This window comes from Bombina bombina, chromosome 6, assembly GCF_027579735.1.
Source record: "Bombina bombina isolate aBomBom1 chromosome 6, aBomBom1.pri, whole genome shotgun sequence".
In the NCBI taxonomy this organism is placed as follows: domain Eukaryota; kingdom Metazoa; phylum Chordata; class Amphibia; order Anura; family Bombinatoridae; genus Bombina; species Bombina bombina.
The window spans coordinates 324,730,613-324,754,000 of NC_069504.1; the positions used below are offsets into that span (position 1 = coordinate 324,730,613).

The window sequence follows — 23,388 nt, forward strand, 5'->3', positions numbered from 1 at the left end:
GATGAAAGTGAGTGAAAGGGACCATATCTGAAGCAGTGACGTGCGGTGGGGTCAGAGGCTGGTGAGGCAGAGAGGTTAAACACATAATCAAACCGGTACTCCTAAACCACTCCAGATGAGCATGAGACACAAATACCTGAATCCCTGGCCAGGCCTTAATAAAGATTTGATTATGTGTTTAACCTCTCTGCAGGGTTTAATAGAAAAATTTCTATTAAACCCTGCAGAGAGGTTAAACACATAATCAAACCGGTTCTCCTAAACCACTACAGATGAGCATGAGACACAAATACCTCAATCATTGGCCAGCCCTTAGTAAAAATGTGATTATGTGTTTAACTTCTCTGCAGGGTTTAATAGAAGAATGAATCTGACAATTGGACACTACAGTCACCCACCCTGAGTATTATTTTCTTTGATATAACTTTTGTGTAAAAATTTTTGTTTTCTTCTATCTTGCTGCTGTCAAACCTGCCATTTTGTGAGATTTAGACTTAGCAGTAGAATTTGCAGATAATGTTATTGTTTACTTGAGGAGGTAGTGGTACAAATCTTTTTAAATATTTTATTTATTTTGTGGACAGAGGGAAGAATGGGAAGAATTACAAATTTTCTTATAAGCTTTAATACCAGTTTGATTATGTGTTTAACTTCTCTGCAGGGTTTAATAGAAAATCTTGCTATTTTATGTGATTGTGTCAGCCAGCAAGACCATGAAATACTTGATAATAATTTACCAAGTATTTCACTGTCTTGCTGGATGACACAATCACATAAAATGGCAAGATTTTCTATTAAACCCTGCAGATGAGTTAAACACATAATCAAACTTGACTTACTCCCATATGTATAAACCATATCCACAGTTCTTAGCAGAGAGCATACAAAACTGAAAAATAATAGAATGTAGAACACACCTGTGGTATATATATACTATATATATATATATATATATATATACACTGTATATATATATATATATATATATATATAAATATATATATATATATATATATATACTGTATGTATATATATATATATATATATATATATATACTGTATATACAGTATATATATTTATATATATATATACTGTGTATATATATATATATATATATATATACATATATATAAATATATATACTGTATATATATATATATATATATATATATATATATATATACATATACATATATATATATAAATAAATCAGCAACAACAAAAATCAGAATCAGAATTTACAGACAGAAGGACTGACAAGAAACATTTTTGCAGAAACAAAATAAACCTGAAATACCATAAAATATAATTACAGTATATCTACAAAGCATATATTATATACTTTTACACAGGATGCAAAATACACATAGAAACACAAGCCACACCTTTACAGATAAAACATAGATAAACTCATATGCAATTCACAATACATTATACATATAGCATCTATACATGACAAACAGATGCAAAACCCTATACACAAAAGACATGCAACAGCTGTACACAGGGCACAGAATTCATATGTAAAATAGAAGATCACACCTACACTCACACACTCCCAGCTAAATTTAGACTACAGCATTCTGATTCTTTTTATTTATTTTGACCCCCCCCAACCCAATGTCAGTCTCTCACCCTTCATCGGAGTCTCCCTTGCATGGGCTTGAATGTTCACAAACAGGAGCTTCTTCCCCCTGTTCAGACACTGCCTGCTGTTCGATGCTGCACTCTCTCAGACACTGCACATTGCAGACACATACACACACAGACATGCAGACACACACACAGACATGCAGACACACACAGACATGCAGACACACACAGTCCACACACAAAGATACACACATGGACAAGCACACACACAAAGATACACACATAGACAAGCACAAACAGGTATACACACACAGGTATACACAGTCACACACAAATACAGACCCACACTACACATACATGAAGGCACATACACACATAGACACATATAAACACATACAGAAACATGCACACAGACACAAAGGCATATACACAACATTTAAACATGCATACAAACACATACATGTACATTTTGCCATTTTGCTATATGTTACATTTCATGCAGCATAGAGATCTAGAGCACAATAAAAAAACACATGCACTAATATTTAGCCATGCAGTTTATTTAACCCTGCTCCTGCTCTGGAATGCATTCTTAGCACAGACGCCTGCTCTGGAATGCATTCTTAGCACAGACGCTGTAAATAACACTGGGCAGACCCTATCTTTACACTGCCCTGCTAACTGTGTGTTCAAGCTGTCAAGAGGGTTGCTGGTCTGAATAAAAATGATGATTGCACATTATTTTACAGGCTTCTGACTCAGAGCAAAACAATACTCACTGCCTGGGTGCTGGGATTGGGATCATGCCGTTTGGGTGGACTGCTCACATCAATCAAACAGATGCAGCAGTCAGTCAACAAGCCGCTCACTCCCTGATCTTTCCTTACAGTGTGTCACTCTTTGAACGCGATTGGCTCAGTCTGGCTGGAGGACCAAGTAAATTAATATGAGCACAATCGGACCAGTGTGGGAATTTCTAATAGAGGAAGCAACAGGGCGATAGTTCATAGTTACTGGCTGCTTGTAATACACAACAAGCTGAAGCCAGAGTCAGTACTGTAATAGTTTAAAAACTTCTGAGTCCCTCAGTCAGCTCAGTCCCCACTCCTCCAGGCAGCACAGACTCAGAGCCACTGACTACGGTAGCGCACGCCACACAGTCCTGTCCAGGCTCAGGACAAACCTCACCTCCTAAACACAGCCACAAGAACTAGCTAGGCACACTAGGCAGCACGCAGAGCAGCTCAGCAACTCCCCGGCTCCACAACACTGAGTCGCTTCCCGACAGTCTGTCTCTCTGCGCGCGCAGTCACATGACCCACCTGTCATTCAGCAGCCCAGCAGGCACGCCTCCCCACAGTGCTGCTGAATGCTGATTGGGTCAAGTGAACTAGCTCATCATGGAGGCGGTTTTGAGAACCGCCTCCATTGGAGCTTGTAGAGGTCCCGGCGAGTCACCAGTAGGTGGCGCAGCAGCTAAATGAGCAGACTCAACACTTTGATCCATGTTGCGCAATTAAATGGATGGCAGCGGACTGGCTCACTGCCTCCTAATTGCTCAACATTGGATGTTGCTTCACTTTTTCAGCGCAAGCGCACAACACAGTATACATTCAAAGCACATTACAGTTACTACTGGAAATATTAATAAAATAAAAACCACTTTTTTTTATTAAATATTATTTTAAATCTTTTTTTTCCTCATTGGACAGGGGAGGCACTGCCTCCCCTGCCTCCTATTACTGCACGTCACTGATCTGAAGCCGCCACCATCAGACCAATTACTTCCATACATTGATCTACGGACAGAAGAGGTCGTCTGAAGTTTGAAACAAGCTTTTTGCAACTTGAGTCTGCATTGTTCTTTGAGCGAAAGACACATGGAAAGTCTATAGTTACCCTCAGAAGATTTCTTAACAAACAGGGTTAGAAAATAAGTGTTCAAAGGAGTTCTTTGTCTCCCCATACCAGAGTTTTTTTTCTGTAGCCCCATACCTGGATGAAATTTTGGTTCAGCCTCCATATCTACCTTTGAAAGTCTCTCACAGTTACAGTCCTGCCCAGAATTGAACCTGGGACTCCTGATTTGCAGCCTGTAGTCCTGTCTATGCAACCCCAGATGGCTTTAGCATGTGCTGATGCTGCAGGAGACCTGTTGGATGCACTAGTCGTGCTCTTTAGCTCCATCTACCTTCCAGCTACAAGCAGTTACCTCATCAGCACTGCTATAAAAGGCAGCCTCACAGTCCACTCCCAGTCCTACCTTTGTGGTTCATCCCATTGTTTGTGCCTCTGTTCTGCTTCCTGAATGCTTCGTGTGTTGGTGATTTCTTGGCTTCTGTTCTAGTCTCCTGACTACTGTAATGGACTCTCAGATTGTCTCCTGGCTATTCTCTCATCAACAGCTTGTCACTTCTACCTGTTATCCTGTGTCACCATCCTGCCATCTCTGGTATCCTGCTCCTGTACTCAATACCTGCCAAGCACTGGTATCCTGTTTCAGTGCCAGGCTCCAGCTACTGCACTCAAGATCTGCAGAGGGTATCTGCCAAGTAATTACCAATTATAAAATTATATTATAATATATATATATATATATATATATATATATATATATATATATTCAGTAAATAAGCACTCACTGATCTTCAGCCGTCTGTGTATAGTGAATATTTATTAGTGACATTTTGGGACAAAACACAGTCCCTTCTTCTGACAAACAACAGTTGAAAATGACAAACTTTTAAAGGCATGTGAAAACCCTCCCCCTCATCTCAACCAATCCTGGCTTTCCATGTGCAAAAGAACCAATCATTGTGATAGGTTGACAATGCAAATAAACAAATATATGCATAGCATGTAACGGATTACAAAAAATTAAACAGTGTTATATTGTAAATGTGAAATATAAGTGTATACACATATCTCAAGGCCTGCAGGGGATCCAAACCATATGGAGTTTATGGGGAAAAAACAACATGATCTTTAATTTCTTAGTCAGTGAATCACAACCAATCACCACCTCAGGGGGACATCACACCCCCGGCTACCCAATCACTATGTCTCCTGGGACACTCCTCATTAACCTATTGGGGGATCGCAGACACATCACAATGATTGCGTGCTAAGTTTATAGAAATCCCATCAGCGATCATAGCTACCAAGCAGCACCCTCTGTTAGCATCAAAATGTATCTGAGACGCACCATATGTAAATGTACATACTGCTAACAATAGGGCTAAGTGATTGGGTGACCGGGGGGTGTAATGTCCCCCTGAGGTGGTGATTGGTTGTGAGTCACTGACCAAGAAATGCTTCCCAGCAATGCAATGGGTAGAAATACAGCCGTATAATGTTCCCAATGTTATGAATGCTCCCAGAAATTACTGGGTATACTCGCTACAGGGTACTACCTACTGAGGGGTTTACCCTCTCCTAAGGGACCCGTGATGCAGACAAGCAGTATGTCCTGGATGAATATATCAATAAAAACATCACCATGGAATCTAAAGGAGTGAGTGGGTTCAATTTTAACAGTAAGCCCTCATAATTACAATTCTGCATAGTTAATAAAACCCTATTGATATTGAAAGTTTGCAACATTATACATTGTACAACTGTCAATAACTTGTTACATTGGTTCAATGTCCAAGATTGTAAAAAGCACACTTTATATACTGTATATTAGTTTGGAACTTATTTTGTTTCAAATAATGAAATTTATATTTTGGAAGTGATTAAAAATATTTAGGGCTAGATTACAAGTGGAGCGCTAATTTATCGCAATTATGCGATAATTAACCAGCCATTACAAGTGGTTGGTTATTGCTGCCGCAAGCTCGCAGTAGCAATTAGCGCTCAGAAAATAAACTAATGATCAGATCTCGGGTTAATTTTTTTAAAAGTCTCCCAATTGGCTACAAATTTAAATATACAAATTTTTGTTAAAAAATAAAAATGGTAGCATTTATTTTTTAATTATTAAAAAAAGCAGTTAAAAGGGGCGGCTGGGGGGGGGGGTGTAAAAAAAACCAAACTGCACTAAAAAGGGCCTTTACATAGCGTTCTATAGGAACTGTGTTTTCCCTGTAAATATAAATGTATATGAATCTATTCATATATATTTATATGTTAATATGTGTATATATATATATATAAATATATATGTATATATTAATTTACATATATTTACAATTTCTGCGTGACTTACCCCCTTCGCTGGGCTAGTTCTCATGCCATCTGACGACATGAGAACGAGACTCCCATTGGAGCCTATGGAAGCGCGCTCTCGTGCGCGCAATGCTTCCCAGCAATGCAAACACGAGGTCACACTCACATTACACCTCACTTGTAATACAAGCACACATTTGTGTGCTCTGGTATTTCTAAATTGAGCTCAAAACTGATTTCGCGTAAGCGATATTTTGTACTCAACTCGTAATCTGGCCCATTTAATCACAAATACCCTGTCTAAATATTTGTCTGATATATGTATAATTCCTTTTCTGGGGACAGCAAATTAATTAAGCCAATTTGGGCTCAATTTATGTTTCAGGTAATTAAAAAGACTAAGAAAAATGCAAAATGATCTACATAGTATGGACTATCACAAACTAAACGTACAATAAATTAACTACATTGTGTTGCGTGAAAGTTATCTTTAGTTAGTTTTTGCCTAATTTCCCTTCCTGTGTTGGCTTTCACAAGATCAAATTCAAATTATTTTGTAAAATAAAAATATATAAATACATAAATAAGATAAATAAATATACATATATAAATACTTCAATATGAAAGATAATGAGCTCAATGTAGTAAGCAGTGGATTCTGCTTTGAAACCCTTGTAGAGCAGGCTTGCTCATGTCAGCCTACTTACCGTAATGTAAGAAGCAATGGTCAAATGAGAGATGACCGAGATTATTCATCCCAACACTTTTGTGTGGGGTAATTAACATGCCCCGCTCTTGCTTAATTTGTTGTAACAAAAGCAGTGGGCACCATTGCACAATAACTCCTTGAGCAATAGTACATCCAGGCATCTGGGTTTCCAAGTCAGGAATTTTGTCTGTCTGGAATATAGTATATGGAACCCACTGCATTACATTACAAAGAGAAGCAATTTAAATATTGTCATCGTATTTAAGATTAACCTATTGGGATGGATATCATCATATCAATATTTGATACTAATGCATATTTTGAGCATTGAAATTTAACAAAGCCCAATATTTCATACACATCATCAAATCTAACATTTAATTATTGAATGTAACAGTCAGACATCTGAAAGAAATATTCAATATTTCAACACTTTCTATTTGGCAGTATCATTCTAAATATTCACTAAATATTAATTGTATCAATCAAAAGGTATGGAGGACCTATCTCCAGTTCCTGTCTACTAAAATATATAGAGAGTGGCAAAAAATAAAAAATGAAAATAAATGTATTCATCACATGTTTTTTTAGTAAAGGTGGCTATAAGTTACTGAATATATTATAGTTAAAATGGTACGTTTTAATATATGCTGTACATTTTTCTATGTAAACCAATTATGAATTATAATCATTCATTCATTTATCCACATAAGAAGTAGACAAATGTTTATTAGTTGCACTTGTTTCCTTTTCATTCTACACGTTTGATGCTAAAAAAGGGGCAATGAACACAGAAAAGGAGGAGAGGAGCTTAGATCATTTGACAAATCAATTAATTTGTAAGCAGTGACTTACAGGGGATCTAACCATTCACACGTACAACTTCCCCTGCCCAATCCTGACAGAGCATTTCTAAATAATTAATGTGAGGGCAAGTCAGGCATCAAATGCCAAAATGGATTGTCCAATCCACGTTTAACCTAGCATAGGGAGGTTGGTGTCTAAGTGAACATCAGCCATCTTTTAATCGCTTTCACTTCAGCTGCTGATCAGTGCAGATGTGTGTGCCTCTGTCAGTTTGCTGTACTGTTTTCTTATTGGAAAACTGTGCAAAATCAGATTTTTTCTTGCAGTTTAGTGTAACTGCACATACTGCATTATTTTTTTTTTCACGGCTGTAGACCAGGATTTTTTGTTTACTAGTTTAGTGTTAAAGAGTTGTAGATTAAAGGGATAGGAAATCCAATTTTTTTCTTTCATGATTCAGATAGAGCATGCAATCTGCAAGTGCTACCCATGTGCTGAACCAAAAATGTGCCAGCTCCTAAGCTTACAATCCTGCTTTTCGAATAAAGATACCAAGAGAATAAAGACATATTAATAATATAGGTAAATTATAAAGTTTCTCAAAATTGCATGAAATATCTGAATCTCAGGCATAATGCTGAGATTTCAATATCTCTCAGGACAGAGATAATAGACTGGACTTAGAGGAGTAGATTTTTCAAATGTTGGGTGAACATGATCCACTGTAGAGTAGTTTAATAAGTTGTCGGGGACCATGCTTGAGTTTTGTAATAAGTGGTCTGGAACAACACTAGAGTTGTGTAGTAAGTGGTCAGGGACCATGCTAGAGTGGTTGTTAGTCCAGATAGCCATTTGTTAGAGTTTATTAGCATTGTCAAAAGCAAAATTGACATTACAATTATTTGTGCACAAATTTAATTGGCAGTCCATACTAAAACAAATTGTATTAAGTTTACTCTGGTATGTGCTTAAGGACTCCATTTTAAAACGGCAACAAATATTAGAATTGCTTATTCCCCCTACAAAACTTTATCTATATCTGGTATGTGCTTAAGGACTCCATTTTAAAACTGCAACACATATTAGAACTGTTTATTCCCCCTACAAAACTGTATCTATCTCTGGTATGTCTGTATTACCTTAAAAAAAGCTTTCTTATTAAAATGTCTTCCATTTTGATAAGAAAGGTGCCATCTGCAATGTTTGCTTAGGCCTTGTTTGATCCTGCTCTAATTTATGACCTTTGCTAATTAGGATCATGTGACTGTTATTACCTTTAAATTGAATATCCCCAGCTTGTTACATCAAGCTTAACTTGTTAGATCAGTGCAGCATTGCATGTGTGTAGTTCCCTAAGTGTGCTAGTTCATAAGTGTAGAGAGAGGTATAACAACAGAGTTAGACAAAGGAGTGGACAACAGAGATAAGTACTTTTCAAATTCCAACAATTAAATGCAAACATGCTACACTTTCTAATGTCTGCTTTAACATTTTCCTCCCTTCTCCTTAAAGTCACAGCTCTCCCATTTACAAACAGCACTCATAACATTCATATTTCTCCTTCTCTTCTACCTTCCCCCCTCTACAACACACATGAACTTTATTCCTATCTCATATCCCTCAGCCAGCCATGCTTTACTGATCCTAAACTTAAACACTCACATAAGACACATTCTCATCTCCTTTCACTCACCATCTTTCTTCTTCATGCAGCTGGGGATGTCTCGCCTAACCCAGGTCCACCCTCTGCTTCCCTCAGATCAAATGACACCTTATACACCTTGCACACGTAACCCTCTAAACCTCATTAACTGCGCCTCTATTAGTACACCCCAATTCACGTGTGCCCTTTGGAATGCACGCTCGGTATGCAATAAGCTTACATCTATTCACGACCTATTTATTTTACGTTCACTTAACCTGTTAGCCCTCACTGAAACTTGGCTTTCCTCCTCTAACACAACTGCTGTAGCCTCTCTGTCCTATGGCGGCCTGCACTTCAGTCACACTCCCAGGCCTGGAGACAAACAAGGAGGAGGAGTAGGAATTCTCCTGTCTCCACACAGTACCTTTCACTGCATTCCTTCACTCCCTCTCTTTCCTCCTCATCTTTTGAAGTTCACACTATCCGCCTCTTCTCCCCTATAGCTCTTTGTGTTGCAGTTATCTATCGGCCCCCTGACCCAGCATCACTATTTCTGGACCACTTTGAAGCCTGGCTTCCACATTTTCTCTCTTCTAATGTCCCTTCTCTCATTTTAGGGGACTTCAACATACCCCTTGATAAGCCTAACACACCTGCTGCCTCTAAACTTCAATCCCTTACCACCTCTTTAGGCCTGTCCCAGTGGACAACATCTCCAACACACTGTGAAGGCAACTCCATAGACCTGGTCTTCACAAATCTCTGTGCTGTTTCCAACTCCCTTAACTTCCCCTTTCCTCTCTCTGACCACCATCTATTAACTTTCTCTCTTACTCTACCTGCTACATCTTTGCAAGCCCTTAAAAAACTGCTACCTCACAGGAATTTAAATGACTTCGATCTCACAGACTTTTCCACTCAACTGAGTCCTCTGCTCTCTGACATTTCATCCCTCTCTTGTCCAAACCTCGTTACTCTACAGTATAATTCGACACAAAAATCAACACTTGACAAAACTGCACCCTCCACTCTTCGACGTACATCAATCACTCGACGGCAACCGTGGCACACTAAACAGACCAGATATCTTCAGCGATGCTCATGGGTTGCTGAACGGCAGTGGAGGAAATCACGCACCTTTGCTGATTTCCAACATTATAAATTCACCCTTAAGTCCTACAACTCTGTGCTCAGCCTGGCCAAACAAGACTATTTCTCCTCCCTTGTGTCATCTCACGCATCCAACCCCAGAAAACTGTTCTCAACCTTTAACTCCGCCCACTACCAACCTCACTGCTCAAATTATTGCTGATCACTTCAAAAATAAAATTGACACCATTAGAAACGAGATCTGCACCTCACACCCCACAAACCCAGCGATCCTACCCACCCCTTCTATTAACAAAAATCTATACTACTTCCCTCCTGTAACAGAGGAAGAAGTCTCTGCACTCCTATCCTTGGCTCATCTCACAACCTGCCCACTTGACCCTATTCCTTCACGACTTATTCCCTCTCTCTCTAATTCACTAACCCCTACCCTAACTCATCTCTTTAACCAATCTCTCACTGCTGGCACATTTCCTGACACATTCAAGCATGCGTCAATCATACCAATCCTAAAAAAGCCCTCGCTTGACCCCTCCACACCTTCTAACTATCGACTATCTCCTTACTTCCCTTTGCTTCAAAATTATTGGAACGACTAGTCTTTAATCGGCTAACTCAATTTTTCACAACTAACTCTTTACTTGATCCACTACAATCTGGTTTCCACCCTAAACACTCAACAGAAACCGCTCTTGCTAAAGTAACAAATGACCTGTTATCAGCTAAAGCAAAAGGCCATTACTCCTTACTAATTCTTCTTGACCTGTCCACAGCTTTTGACACAGTTGACCACCCTCTCCTCCTAAAAATACTACATTAATTTGGCATCCGAGACACGGCCCTCTCCTGATTTGCATCATATCTTTCAAACCGCTCGTTTTCAGTTTCCTTTAACAACATATCTTGTAATCCTATGCCTCTCTCAGTTGGAGTACCACAAGGCTCTGTCTTGGGTCCCTTGCTTTTCTCTCTTTATACATCCTGCCTTGGAAAACTTATAGCCTCCTTTGGATTCCAGTACCACCTATATGCTGATGATACCCAAATCTATCTTTCCTCTCCTGATATCTCTCCCTCTTTACTCAACCAGATTTCTGACTGCCTCTCTGCAATTTTCTCTTGGATGTCTTCACACTACCTCCAACTCAATCTGTCCAAAACTGAGCTGCTTTTTATCCCCCCCTCTTCGAGACATCCCACACCTGACATTTCTCTGATGGTTGGAGACTCTATTCTCAACACCTCACCCCAGGTCCGCTGCCTTGGGGTCACACTAGACTCAGAACTCACATTCAACCCACATATACAAACGCTTACCAAATCCTGCCGTTCACACCTACGCAACATTTCCAGAATTCATCCCTTCCTTACTCAAAAAACTACAAAAATACTTATTCATTCCTTCATCCTGTCACGCATTGATTACTGCAATCTACTCTTAAATGGCCTTCCAAAACACCGCCTCTCCTCCCTCCAATCTATTATGAATGCTTCTGCTAGACTCATCCACCTAAGTCGACGATCTACATCAGCTGCTCTGCCAGTCTCTACACTGGCTCCCCATACACTCTAGAATACAATTTAAAGTATTAGCCCTAACCTACAAAGCACTCAACAGTCTAACTCCCAACTATATTTTCTCTCTCATCTTGAAATATTCCCCATCCCGTCCTCTTTGATCAACCTCTGACCTACGTCTCACTCCTGTTATCTCTACATCCCACTCCCGCCTCCAAGACTTTGCACGTGCTGCTCCTGTCCTCTGGAACTCTCTACCCCACTCCATTAGACTGTCTCCAACCTTGTATAGCTTCAGACGATCCTTGAAAACCCACCTATTCAGAGAGGCTTACCATCTCTCCTCCATCCCGCATCCGAACCAAACTAATACATGGACATGAACTGCTTGACTCACTGCTGCAAATACAACCGATGTAACAAGCTACCCCAACCTTATGCCTCTGCACCCTAAACCTATAGACTGTGAGCTCTCCGGAGCAGGGCCCTCTTCCTCCTGTGCTATATTTGTTTAGTTTTGTTATGTTTTGTATTTTATCACAAATCTTTGTCATTGTATACCTCTATCATTGTACCCAGCGCTACGGAATTTGGAGGTGCTATACAAATAAATGATAATAATAATAATAATAACAGTAAAGGGCCCTCTGGGTGCACCTCAGAAATATATATGTGAATAATTTTGGTACCAATAGTTGTAAACTTCTAGCTAAATGTCATAGCATCACCAAAGGTAATCAATTAATTTTGGCCAGTAAAAGGAACTCAGGATGTTAATTAAATGTCTTTCTTATGGAGTGTACCTCTTCTACAAAGAGGAGTATGTCATGACCTTAGAAATAAAATATTTGTAATGGTATGAAGAATGTAAAATGATAAATATTTTTAAGAGCTCTCGGCAATATTGTAATGAGAAACTGGGCAGTGAATTATAATATTTGACAATTCAGCTATAGTCTGTCCAGGTACAGACTCACAAACTCAACAGATCCCTCTGAACCTGTAAACCTGATTATAATCAGAGGTTATAATTATAATTATTTACTATAAGCATAGCTGAGAAACCAGAGCACCAACTTATTATAAGTCACCGCTCTGATATACTATGGGCTTCTAGTCAAACTAAGAAGAGAATAGTTAAATATACTTCTGTGATAGCTGGCCCATTAATAAGGCTTGTAGGAATCTGTTAAACTGTATAACATTTGTTCATACCTATCTGATAGCAAAGCTGAAAAGGTAGTCTCTGAGAAAAGACTAGTACCTGTATAAATGTATGACAAACTACAAAGGTCACAGCTGACTCAACCTATACTCCAATATTATAATAAAAGCCTATATTTCCCATATGACAAATTGAGTAAAATAGTATAAAATATGCCTCAGCCACCAGGAACTTAAAGTTGCCATCCCTTCATGTAAAGGTGCCCGCTCTCTCGGCCGCTGACAGCAGAGCAACTGCCATCTGATCCAAAAGTTAGTAAAAGGGAAAGGGGAAACATTGAAACAAAACCAGATGTAGAAATCTACAATTCACAAATCCAACATATGTTAGAGGTGCATCCAAATTTTAAGAGAAGGGTATTATTATAGGTGTAAGGTCTGTGGCATGTGAAATTACAGCGTCTTACAATGGAAATCAGTTATATAATGGTTTTACTGTAGTAAAAAGCACACTCCTCGTCATATTGTCATCTAATAAAACTGTACAGGGTACTATTTAGTGACTAGAGTACCACATATATAGCATACTAGATGCTCACAATAGGTTTATCCCTTTTACCAAATATACTATTAAAACTTGCTTTAATACTGCAGAAGAACAACCTTATAAAAACTAAAAATTATGACTGCCAAATACTAAAATTGAATTACACCATAAATTACCTAGCTAGTAGGAAAAACTATAATAGGCGTAGAGGTAAAGGGAGCAAACATAAACTGAATGACCATAAGTAAATGTGCCCCCACATAATGAACATTTGCTGGCTTTAAAGTCTATTATCTTAAATAGTAGATAGCACTGGGAGTAAGCTACTGGAATAGGGAGACTTTGTGGGTCCTCGTACATCTGGACAAATAGCATTCATAAGAGGTTTAGATCATGGCCCAATGTGGATAGAGTACTAGTAAAAGGCATAAAGAATATTAAGCTTGAATCAGGATAGCCTCACGGATAGGCGACTATCCACATCCACTCATGTAATAAACACAATCAACCCACTCCTGTTTTGCTATGTCCCTCAGAGTCCAAGAGCACTTGGCCAGCGATTGCCTGGTACCAAAGAAAATCAAACCTGCATGCATAACAATCATTCGCCTCCTCTGTGTAGCCACATGAAGCAAAATGTCAGTATTATCTCTAGAGCGGGCGTCAGCCCCTCTATAAGGAAGACTTTGTCCGGTGAGGTACAGTCCATCCATCCTTGTGTGAATATCAGGGGCCTGTAGGTCACATCTCTGCAGGGCATTAGCACCTCCCATCCTCTCTTCCTGCACAACCCAGAGTCCAGGTCGCTCTGTCTGGCGTTGCAAAACCTCTTCCATATTTATTACCCACTGTAGATCAGGTGCATCAGTAATCTCATCTGTACCAACTGATGGGGTGTCTTTGTTCCAAACCGTACTGTGGTAAAGCACTGTGCGATTGTCAATCCTTTGACAAATTCTATGCTTAAAATCCTCCATAAAAGTGCAGGAAATTTGTATACAGTTCCTCCATGTTGACATGTAGTGTTGCATGAAACAGCAGGTTAGGTGGGACAAGATAATCAGGGTACAAAAATATGTTACAGAGCAAAGTGTAGATCAGGCACTTTATCTATGCTTTTCAGCAAAAGTATAGGAAATTATCTTCAGAGTATCTGACTCATCTATATGTGGGTACTGTGGTATAAGCAAATCTTGCCACTGCACACCCCGTGTGTGCTACCAACTAAGACAGTAAAGCTTTGAGTGAAAAGTTAGTGCCTCAATCGATCATTTATTTTTGTTAAGGCCTGCTAGGTTTCATATGTTGCATGTAGAATGAATTATATCTTACACCGGTCAGTGCATGTTGTTTAAGTATAGAATAGTTCTTCGTGTGTAGCAGGTGATGGGAGATAATAAAAGTGGTGTGTTTTCAGGCCTTCATGAGGTATAGAATGGCGCCAGACTAGTAGTCTCTAAATTCTCTCAGGGCATGTTAAAGTGATCTACAACCCTCTGAAATATAAAACATAGTGCCTGAGATAATGCAATCCTATTTCAGGGTGAGGTTAATCCCCATGTGTGTTTGCTGATAGATTGATATTAATCACTGCGTAGTTTCAGGCCCCATAGTGAAGTAAAGATAGCGCTCAACATATCGGTGCAACAGTAAACAAAATTGTAAGGGAGTTTACCCACAATTCTTTCTCTGAGACTCAATTTGTGGTGCGATGATCAGTCTTCTTCAAGAGAGGATCCATCAGCTGTGGCTTTCACCCGGCAGCACCAGTAGGCATTGATAACCTGTGGTCAGGTAGATTTGTGGACCACCACTCGGAACAATCGTGATCCGATGATGTGTGCCGTTCCACACGAAGATATGGCCTTATAGTTACCATATGTGAAGCCAGAGCCCTTAGCAGGTGTTATCAGCCCCAGGGAGATACTTATGGGTGAGGTCATTCTTAGTTATGGCATGTTTTGGCCATGCGCTTCACGGAGCTCTCTAATCAAGTGACCATCATGGTTCCAGTCGGCTTTGCCCTCCCCCCCTTGTTATTGCTTTTTGGTAATTAGAAGGTTGCTAATTTTGAGCTGTGCACCACACTTCTGAAATTCCCGGCAGTGAAGGCATTAATTAGTTTGCTATTAAACTAGTCCCTTACTGCTCTTATTGTGCTCAGACATACTAACTTTAGCCCCAAAACAACTATTCTCTTTAGAAATTAACTAAACGCATTTTATCTGTATTATGTACCCCACAATGTAAAGTCTCTCTTAAAGGGACATGAAACCCACATTTTTTCTTTTATTATTTAGAAAGAACATACAAATTTAAAAAACTTTCTAATTTACTTCTATTATCTAATTTGCTTCATTCTCTTGATATACTTTGCTGAAAAGCATATCTAGATAGGCTTAGTAGCTGCTGATTGGTGGCTGCACATAGATGCCTCATGTGATTGGCTCACCTATGTGTATCACTATTTATACAACAAATGATATCTAAAGAATGAAGCAAATTAGCTACATTTAGTAAATTGGAATGTTATTAAAATTGTATTATCTACCTAAATCCTGAAAACAATTTTTTTGGGTTTAGTGTCCCTTTAAGTTAAATCACATAAGGGAAATGGTTCAGGAACTAGGCAAGAATTCTGGTTGGGAATACTGGGAAATTAGATTCTGATGGGCAAACTTCTTGTTGTAGGGATGTGTGTACTTATCTGTGCTGTTTTTCTTTTAGATTCCTTCTGACTCTGTGTCTCCTTGCCATGGGATCTGGCTTCTTCCCATGTATGCCCGCTGAACAAACATTCGGTGAGATTACGAGTTTTGCTTTAGCCTTAAAAAGCAGCGTTGAGAGGTCCCAACGCTGCTTTTTATCTAACGCTGGTATTACGAGTCTGACAGGTAGAGGGCTCACCGCTCAGTTTTCTTCCGCGACTCGAGGCTACCAAAAATCCCCTTACGTCAATTGTGTATCCTATCTTTTTAATGGGATTTGCCTAAGGCTGGCATTACAAGTCTTGGAGAAAGTGAGCGGTAGAGTCTCTACCTCCAAGACTCCTACCGGATTTAAAAGTCAGTAGTTAAGAGTTTTATGGGCTAACGCCGGAACATAAAGCTCTTAACTACAGTGCTACAAAGTACACTAACACCCATAAACTACCTATTAACCATTGCAAACACTATAATAAAATTATTTAACCCCTAATCTGCCGACCGGACACCGCCGCCACCTACATTATAGCTATGAACCCCTAATCTGCTGTCCTTAACATCGCTGACACCTATATTAAATTTATTAACCCCTAATCTGCCCCCCCAACGTCGCCGCCACCTACCTACACCTATTAACCCCTAATCTGCAGACCGGACATCGCCGCCACTATAATAAATGTATTAACCCCTAAACTGCCGCACTCCCGCCTCGCAAACACTATAATAAATTGTATTAACCCCTAATCTGCCCTCCCTAACATCGCCGCAACCTACCTACAATTATTAACCCCTAATCTCCCGCCCCCAAGGTTTCTGCTACTATAATAAAGTTAATAACCCCTAAACCTAAGTCTAACCCTAACACCCCCCTAAATTAAATATAATTTAAATAAAACAAAATAAATTTACTATAATTAAATTAATTATTCCTATTTAAAACTAAATACTTACCGATAAAATAAACCATAAGATAGATACAATATAACTAATAGTTACATTGTAGCTATTTTAGGATTTATATTTATTTTACAGGCAACTTTGTATTTATTTTAACTAGGTACAATAGCTATTAAATAGTTAATAACTATTTAATAGCTACCTAGTTAAAATAATTAAAAAATTACCTGTAAAATAAATCCTAACCTAAGTTACAAAAACACTACACTATCAATAAATTAATTAAATAAATTAAATACAATTTTCTAAAATAAAATACAATTAAATAAACTAAACTATATTAAAAAAAAACAAACACTAAATTACAAAAAATAAAAAAAGATTACAAGAATTTTAATCTAATTACACCTAATCTAAGCCCCCTAATAAAATAAAAAAGCCCCCCAAAATAATAAAATTCCCTACCCTATACTAAATTACACTGCATCAGGGACCAAATTGGATAAGAGAGAAACCACAAGGATCCAATCACATTTCCATCACCGGATTTTTTACCACCAGGAAACAGATTCATACTACTGGACTCCTCACCACCAGGAAACAAGTTTGAATTAAGATTATTTTATTTTTTTTACTTCAAGTTGTTTTTTACTTCAAGTTTTTTATTCACTTTTTGAGACACACTGATTTATATATATATAAAAAAATAATTTTTTGGATTAATCACTGACTTAATTTCATTACCATTGGATACCTATTTTTCACTTTGTATATTAGATTTTATCAAGAATTTACACTAATGTAGTGTACACTCCAAGATAGATTTTTTTTTCTGCAAGTGCATTTTTTACGCTATTTTTTGACACATTTTCAACCCAGTAAACTTTTTGGAGCAGTTGCAACTTGCTCACAGCTTTACAATCAGCATACACTACAGGCACTTACGATGACTAGAGGCTACATACCTTTTAGCACAAAGGAAGTTTTTAGTACAAGTGGCTTTATACCCGCTGCGTCAGGTCCTGAGTACCTCTCAAACTGCATCTACACAATCCAGTGTGAGGTAGCAGGCCAAATTCAAGCTATCAATATACATTTTTATCATCACCACTATTTAGTTTGTGGACTGACGACACATAAGATTATTTTAAGAATAATTTTAAGAATTTTTCGTTTTTTAAGCAATTTTATATGACTATGTTTATTTTGGAACCACAATTTTAATTTTATTGTATGTAATAAATATATTTCTATTCAACCCCTTATCTCTAAGGGTCCCTAAGTCACACACAACATTACCTTGCCCACTTGAGGCGCTTTGAACATACCCCATACATACATATTCTGCCAAAACGAAAGGGACTATGAATGAAATTCTGATTATTCGAATCAGCTGAAAATTGTGAACCGAATATTTTGGACAAAATGATTCTCCTGCCTTTGCACATGTCTAATCTATATTCCATTTATAAAAAAAAATATATGTAAAGTATATTAGCAAAATCGTGCATGAAATACTGTATATATCACACTAAAACATTTCCTAATTCTACCAAAAATTTAAATTTTTCCTGCTGATTGCTGGAAAACTTTCTAATGAACTTTGAGATACAACATAGTGAGGTATAACTTCAGATGCTGGAGGGAATTCTTTTTTTTATTTATCTTTAATAAAACACATTTTATATTTGTTTATCACCTATTTTCGGAACTAGGCAAAGTTCTACTGTATGATATAAAATATATGTTATCTATCTGAACTAGGTTAAATTCTAGCATATTAAAAAATAATTCGAAAATTGGAATTATATTTCGTTATCATATATTTCTTAACTTGGTTGAATTCTAGTATATGATATAATAAAGTATATGATATAATAATTGGGAAACTGGAAAATTCAATAGAGAATGTATTGACTAAAGTGACAATAGCAAAAGAGAATGATTTATGAGATGCATATTGTTCCCTTTAGGCAGTAATTTTTATTGTAGAACCTGTCAATCTGTCTATAATAGCAATAAATTGCTATAATACCTTAATTTATACTCTTTTACTTTACAGGTGCAATCACCATCTGCAAAGCTAGCATTTGTAAATTAATGGACACCATTTTTTTAATATCATCTATATTTAATTACAGTAATTCACTTGAAATCTATTAAATTCTGTAAAGCTTGCATTAGTCCAGTAATACTGATATTCAGTTTGTATAACTGTCTCTCAGATTCCTATTTATAATTTGTGTTTCTAACTGATTTATTTTACTTACTTTACAAAACAAAAATAACACGTTAAGTCTGTCAAAGATATGCGATCAGTTTATGTCAGTAGCAGTCTATTTCTTGCAAATTATCTGCTTGACTCAAGAAAAAGGCCACATTTATATATTGTGAAACAAGTTTACAAACCAGCTAATTAATCAATCAATCTTTCTTTTTAGTGCGTTGACTGCTCAAGGATTTCACGGTGCAGATCAATATGGCATGCCCCTGAGTTTACAGTCCATATCTGTGGACTAACAGTGATAGGATAAATGATCCAATATATTCAGTACTAGTCTTAATAACACTAGTTTTAATAAAAATACATTTGCTTTAAAGTTTAATTAAATAACTATTTTCCTCAAAGAAAAGATCAATCTATCAAATGACTTAACAATTACATTTGCAGAAAATGTCAGTATAATTTCTTCAGATTGTTATACAGTTCTATTTAATGTATATTTTATAACACATAGATATAGATTACGTAGAGTACAATTGATAATGCACATTATTTTGCACAATCAATAGCGCAGTTATTACAAGTTGTTTTTAAAAATGTTTAACCAAAGCATTTTACTTATATAGCTCTGCCTATACTTTCAATTGGAAGCATTTTTAATGCAACCAATACTAATATAGTGCCTCCTGTAATTTCAATATGAAGCAGTAGTAGCTTGTCAGTATACTCGTATAATAGTTGTTGGTTAAGTATTGCACTTACATGCAATACAAAACAAATCTTCTATTTTAGCTCTTTTGAAAACCAGTTATTTAGTTTATATGCTTGATAATATGCATTTAAAACATAGAAGATATAGAGCAAAGAATTTAACAAAAGATGCCACTACTTGAGAATAATTTTGTATTCCATCAATTTAGTACTCAAGCGTTCCGATATTAATTTTAGTAGGGCTGTCACAGAAATCCAGCATGAATAATTCAGCATGAATAATGTAGCATGCACTAAACTAGTGCTCATGCAACAAATATTTATTTAGGGGCCTATTTATGATGGTGCGAGCGGACATGATCCCATATAGCAAATCATGTCTGCTGCACATCGATAAATGCCGACAGTATACACTCTCTGCATTTATCATTGCACCAGTAGTTCTTGTGATCTGCTGGTGCAATACCGACCCCTGCTGTTTCGCGGACAATTGGCCGCTAGCAGGGAGTGTCAATCAACCCGATCATATTCGATCGGGTTGATTTCTGTCGATTTCTGTCCGCCGCCTCAGAGCAGGCGGACAGATTATGAAGCAGAGGTCTTTAGACCTGAAGGCTCACCGGAAACACGGGGCATCAAGTTCCATATGGAGCTTGATAAATATACCCCTACGGCTATAGTGAGAAAATGGAGGTGATAAATGATTATTGTACTACTTCTAAATTTGTATTATTTAATGTGTTCATTTAAAGACACAGAACACAATAATGTTTACCCATATATATATGAACAAGAATTAAACAAGTTAAAACAGGTTTATAGTAAAAACAAACTAAATGTTGTGTACATTTATATATAAAATTAGCAGGAAATGCATGTTTGTGCACAAATAAGCGCTATATATGCTTATTGCACCACAGGTAAAACTGTAAGAGCTATGATAATACTCATAGTAAGCAGAAGTTACTCAGACACAGAAAGTAGTTTATCCCCTTTTGTGCCTAGTGCTGTATCATATTTATTTAATGTTAATTACCTTACTTTATTTACTGGACCATTTAGAGACAGATGTAAATGAACTCCTACACAAATAAAGTGCTAAGTAGTGTGTAATGGGGTCAAGGTTCTCAATTCAGTGGAATGTACTACAACCTCTCAATTTCCAGATTGAAATGATAAGAAAACCAGGAAAAAATATTTTAAAAAATTGCAATTTACATTTTTTCAAATTATTTTACGCTAAACATACAAAATGTAATATACAACGTTTCTAGTAATTTGTAACTGACCATGTACTTTATCTGTGCAAGAAAATAAATTAAAATAAAACCTTACTCTTGAGTATCGTTTCAGAGATATATCAAATCCTTGGCTGAAATGCCAGTCGACAACTGGCTGAAATATGCTCTTCATAGTTTCATCACTAAAAGCATCTATTGATAGAACATTGAAATGACGCAGGAGACGACGAGAAACTGCATGTCTTCCGCCAGATGGAGGTGCCATGGCTAGGACGACTGATGTGTCCTTGATTTGTATTTTATTACTGTTCTTCCTGCAAAAAGAGAATATTAAGTTGTATGAACAATCATATTTAAAAGCAATGAAATTATCAAAAACTATGAAACAATTAATTTTTTTCATAGTCCATAATATACATGCATATCTATCTTTTATCTAGGTATGCATATATCAGTCTAGTGGGATTTGAACTCTCAACTTAATGATAAATGGCTGGCCAGGGTAAGAGGACAAAAGTTCCTTAAAATTAAGTTCACCACTTACAGTTTTCATGAAAAAAAAAAATCTTATTTACTTAGGCCCTTGTATTCAAAACCTCTCTGCACAGGTGAGATATTCTAAAATGATCCTCCAGCACAGCAAGATTTCTAGTGAAATTTTCAAAAAAGGCAGATTTTGCTTTACTTTTCCAAGGTGCATTCCCTGCATTTCTGTATGTGAAGGAGAGACAAGACCAGTGCAATATAGCACTACATGACAGTTCTGCTGCATTTACACTTGGTGCTTTCTATTTTATATCAATTTACACATCAGATTACATTTTATTACATATAAACTTTGCATTTTCTATTTTGTATATATCAGTGTATTTAGGATTGTGATTTTACAAATTCTGATTATGCTGTCACAATTTTTTTGTAACTTTGACAAAATAGTCTCATACTTTGCACTTTGCATGTCTTATTTTAATCTGACAGTTTTTCAGTTTTAATTTAGTTTCCCAGAGAGCACCATTACTTTCTATGGGACAGATAATCAAACATTCTCTAGTTTGGAGAAAAAATATAGTGCTGACTTCAAAGAGTCAGAACAGAATTTTCTAAGAAAAGGGGAGGAACCCGGAAATCCTAGAGAGATGAGAAGTGCCTTTCATAGAAAATAATGAAGCTCTCTAGGATACAAAATATCACATGGGAGATAGAAGGTAACGGGAGAGCCCCCGGTGCTGATATAAAGGCCCCGTTTGTATCAATTCCAAATTAAACTGAAATGTTTTCACAACAATTTAACTTGCTTTTTGTCTATATTTTAGTATAAATATTAATTTTTTGTTAGTTAAAATAAGTGTATTGTGAATTTTGAGCAAACTTCACCTGCATATACAGATGCCTTGTGAGAGAGCTTCAGACATATCCTGGGAACTCCCTTGTTCAGCCCAGGGAACTATGCTGTGCCTCCCGCTTTCTAAAACTGTCAGTTTTAGTTTGCAATGCAGCAAATTCAAGGTGGAATGTAATTTGTTAAAGTTACACAGAAATATTTCAAAGTAGGATCCTAATTTGTTAAAGTAACCAGAAACTTTCGAACCATAATCAGAATTTGTAAAATCACTCTGCTAGAGCTAAATCTAAATGTATGAAAAATGTATAAATGAGAAAGTGCAAAGCTTAAATGTTATTATACTGAAAGGACTCAATCGAAAGTGTAAAGTGATCTAGAATACAAAGAACAAAGTGTAAGCGTAACAAAACTCTCATATCATGCAGTGCTATATTGCACTGGGCTTGCCTCTCTTTATATAGAAATGAGAGAGATTGAGCAGTGCTAGAGAGTTCTACCCTTTTTCTTTTGAATATTCATATAATAATAGTCCAGCACTCGTGAAGGCTGAATTGCAATTTCTCTACAGGCTGGAGAGCTTTTGAATATCAGGGCCTTAGTGAGGTTTCAGCAATTGTCTTGGTCTGAGGAAGGGAAATATGTATCCCAAAACAACGTATAAAAAGTTGAGGTTTCATCTTTTTTGGAAAGCCTTTGTCAAGACAATAATGCATTCCCTACCAAAAACATAACCACTCCCCCAACTAGTGATTAAATGATGTCACTTAATCTAAAAAATAAGCGCCAATCAAATAGGAGGCACAATTTATAGTCATCATTATATATGTTTATTTTTTTTTACATCATTAGTCAAAATATTTATTTGAGATTTTGGATTTACTAACTCCTCTTCTTCAGAAATATAACGATTTGTGAAGGGGAGTTAATCCCTCCAAAATATCAAATAAATATTTTGAGCAATGATGTGGGAGAGAGTGAACATGATTTATTTTTCTACAATTGTA

At 37.1% G+C, this 23,388-nt stretch overlaps 1 protein-coding gene across 1 annotated transcript in view; it reads right to left on the reverse strand.

The window, feature by feature from the left end:
* The window catches only part of LOC128664413 (dynein axonemal heavy chain 3-like), a 2,586,207-nt gene that overhangs the window by 1,033,208 nt on the left and 1,529,611 nt on the right, over positions 1–23,388 (reverse strand). Inside the window, exon 46 of the mRNA XM_053719244.1 lies at positions 21,137–21,356. Within this exon, the coding sequence (XP_053575219.1) occupies positions 21,137–21,356 (220 nt within the window). The remainder of the gene's footprint in view (positions 1–21,136; positions 21,357–23,388) is intronic.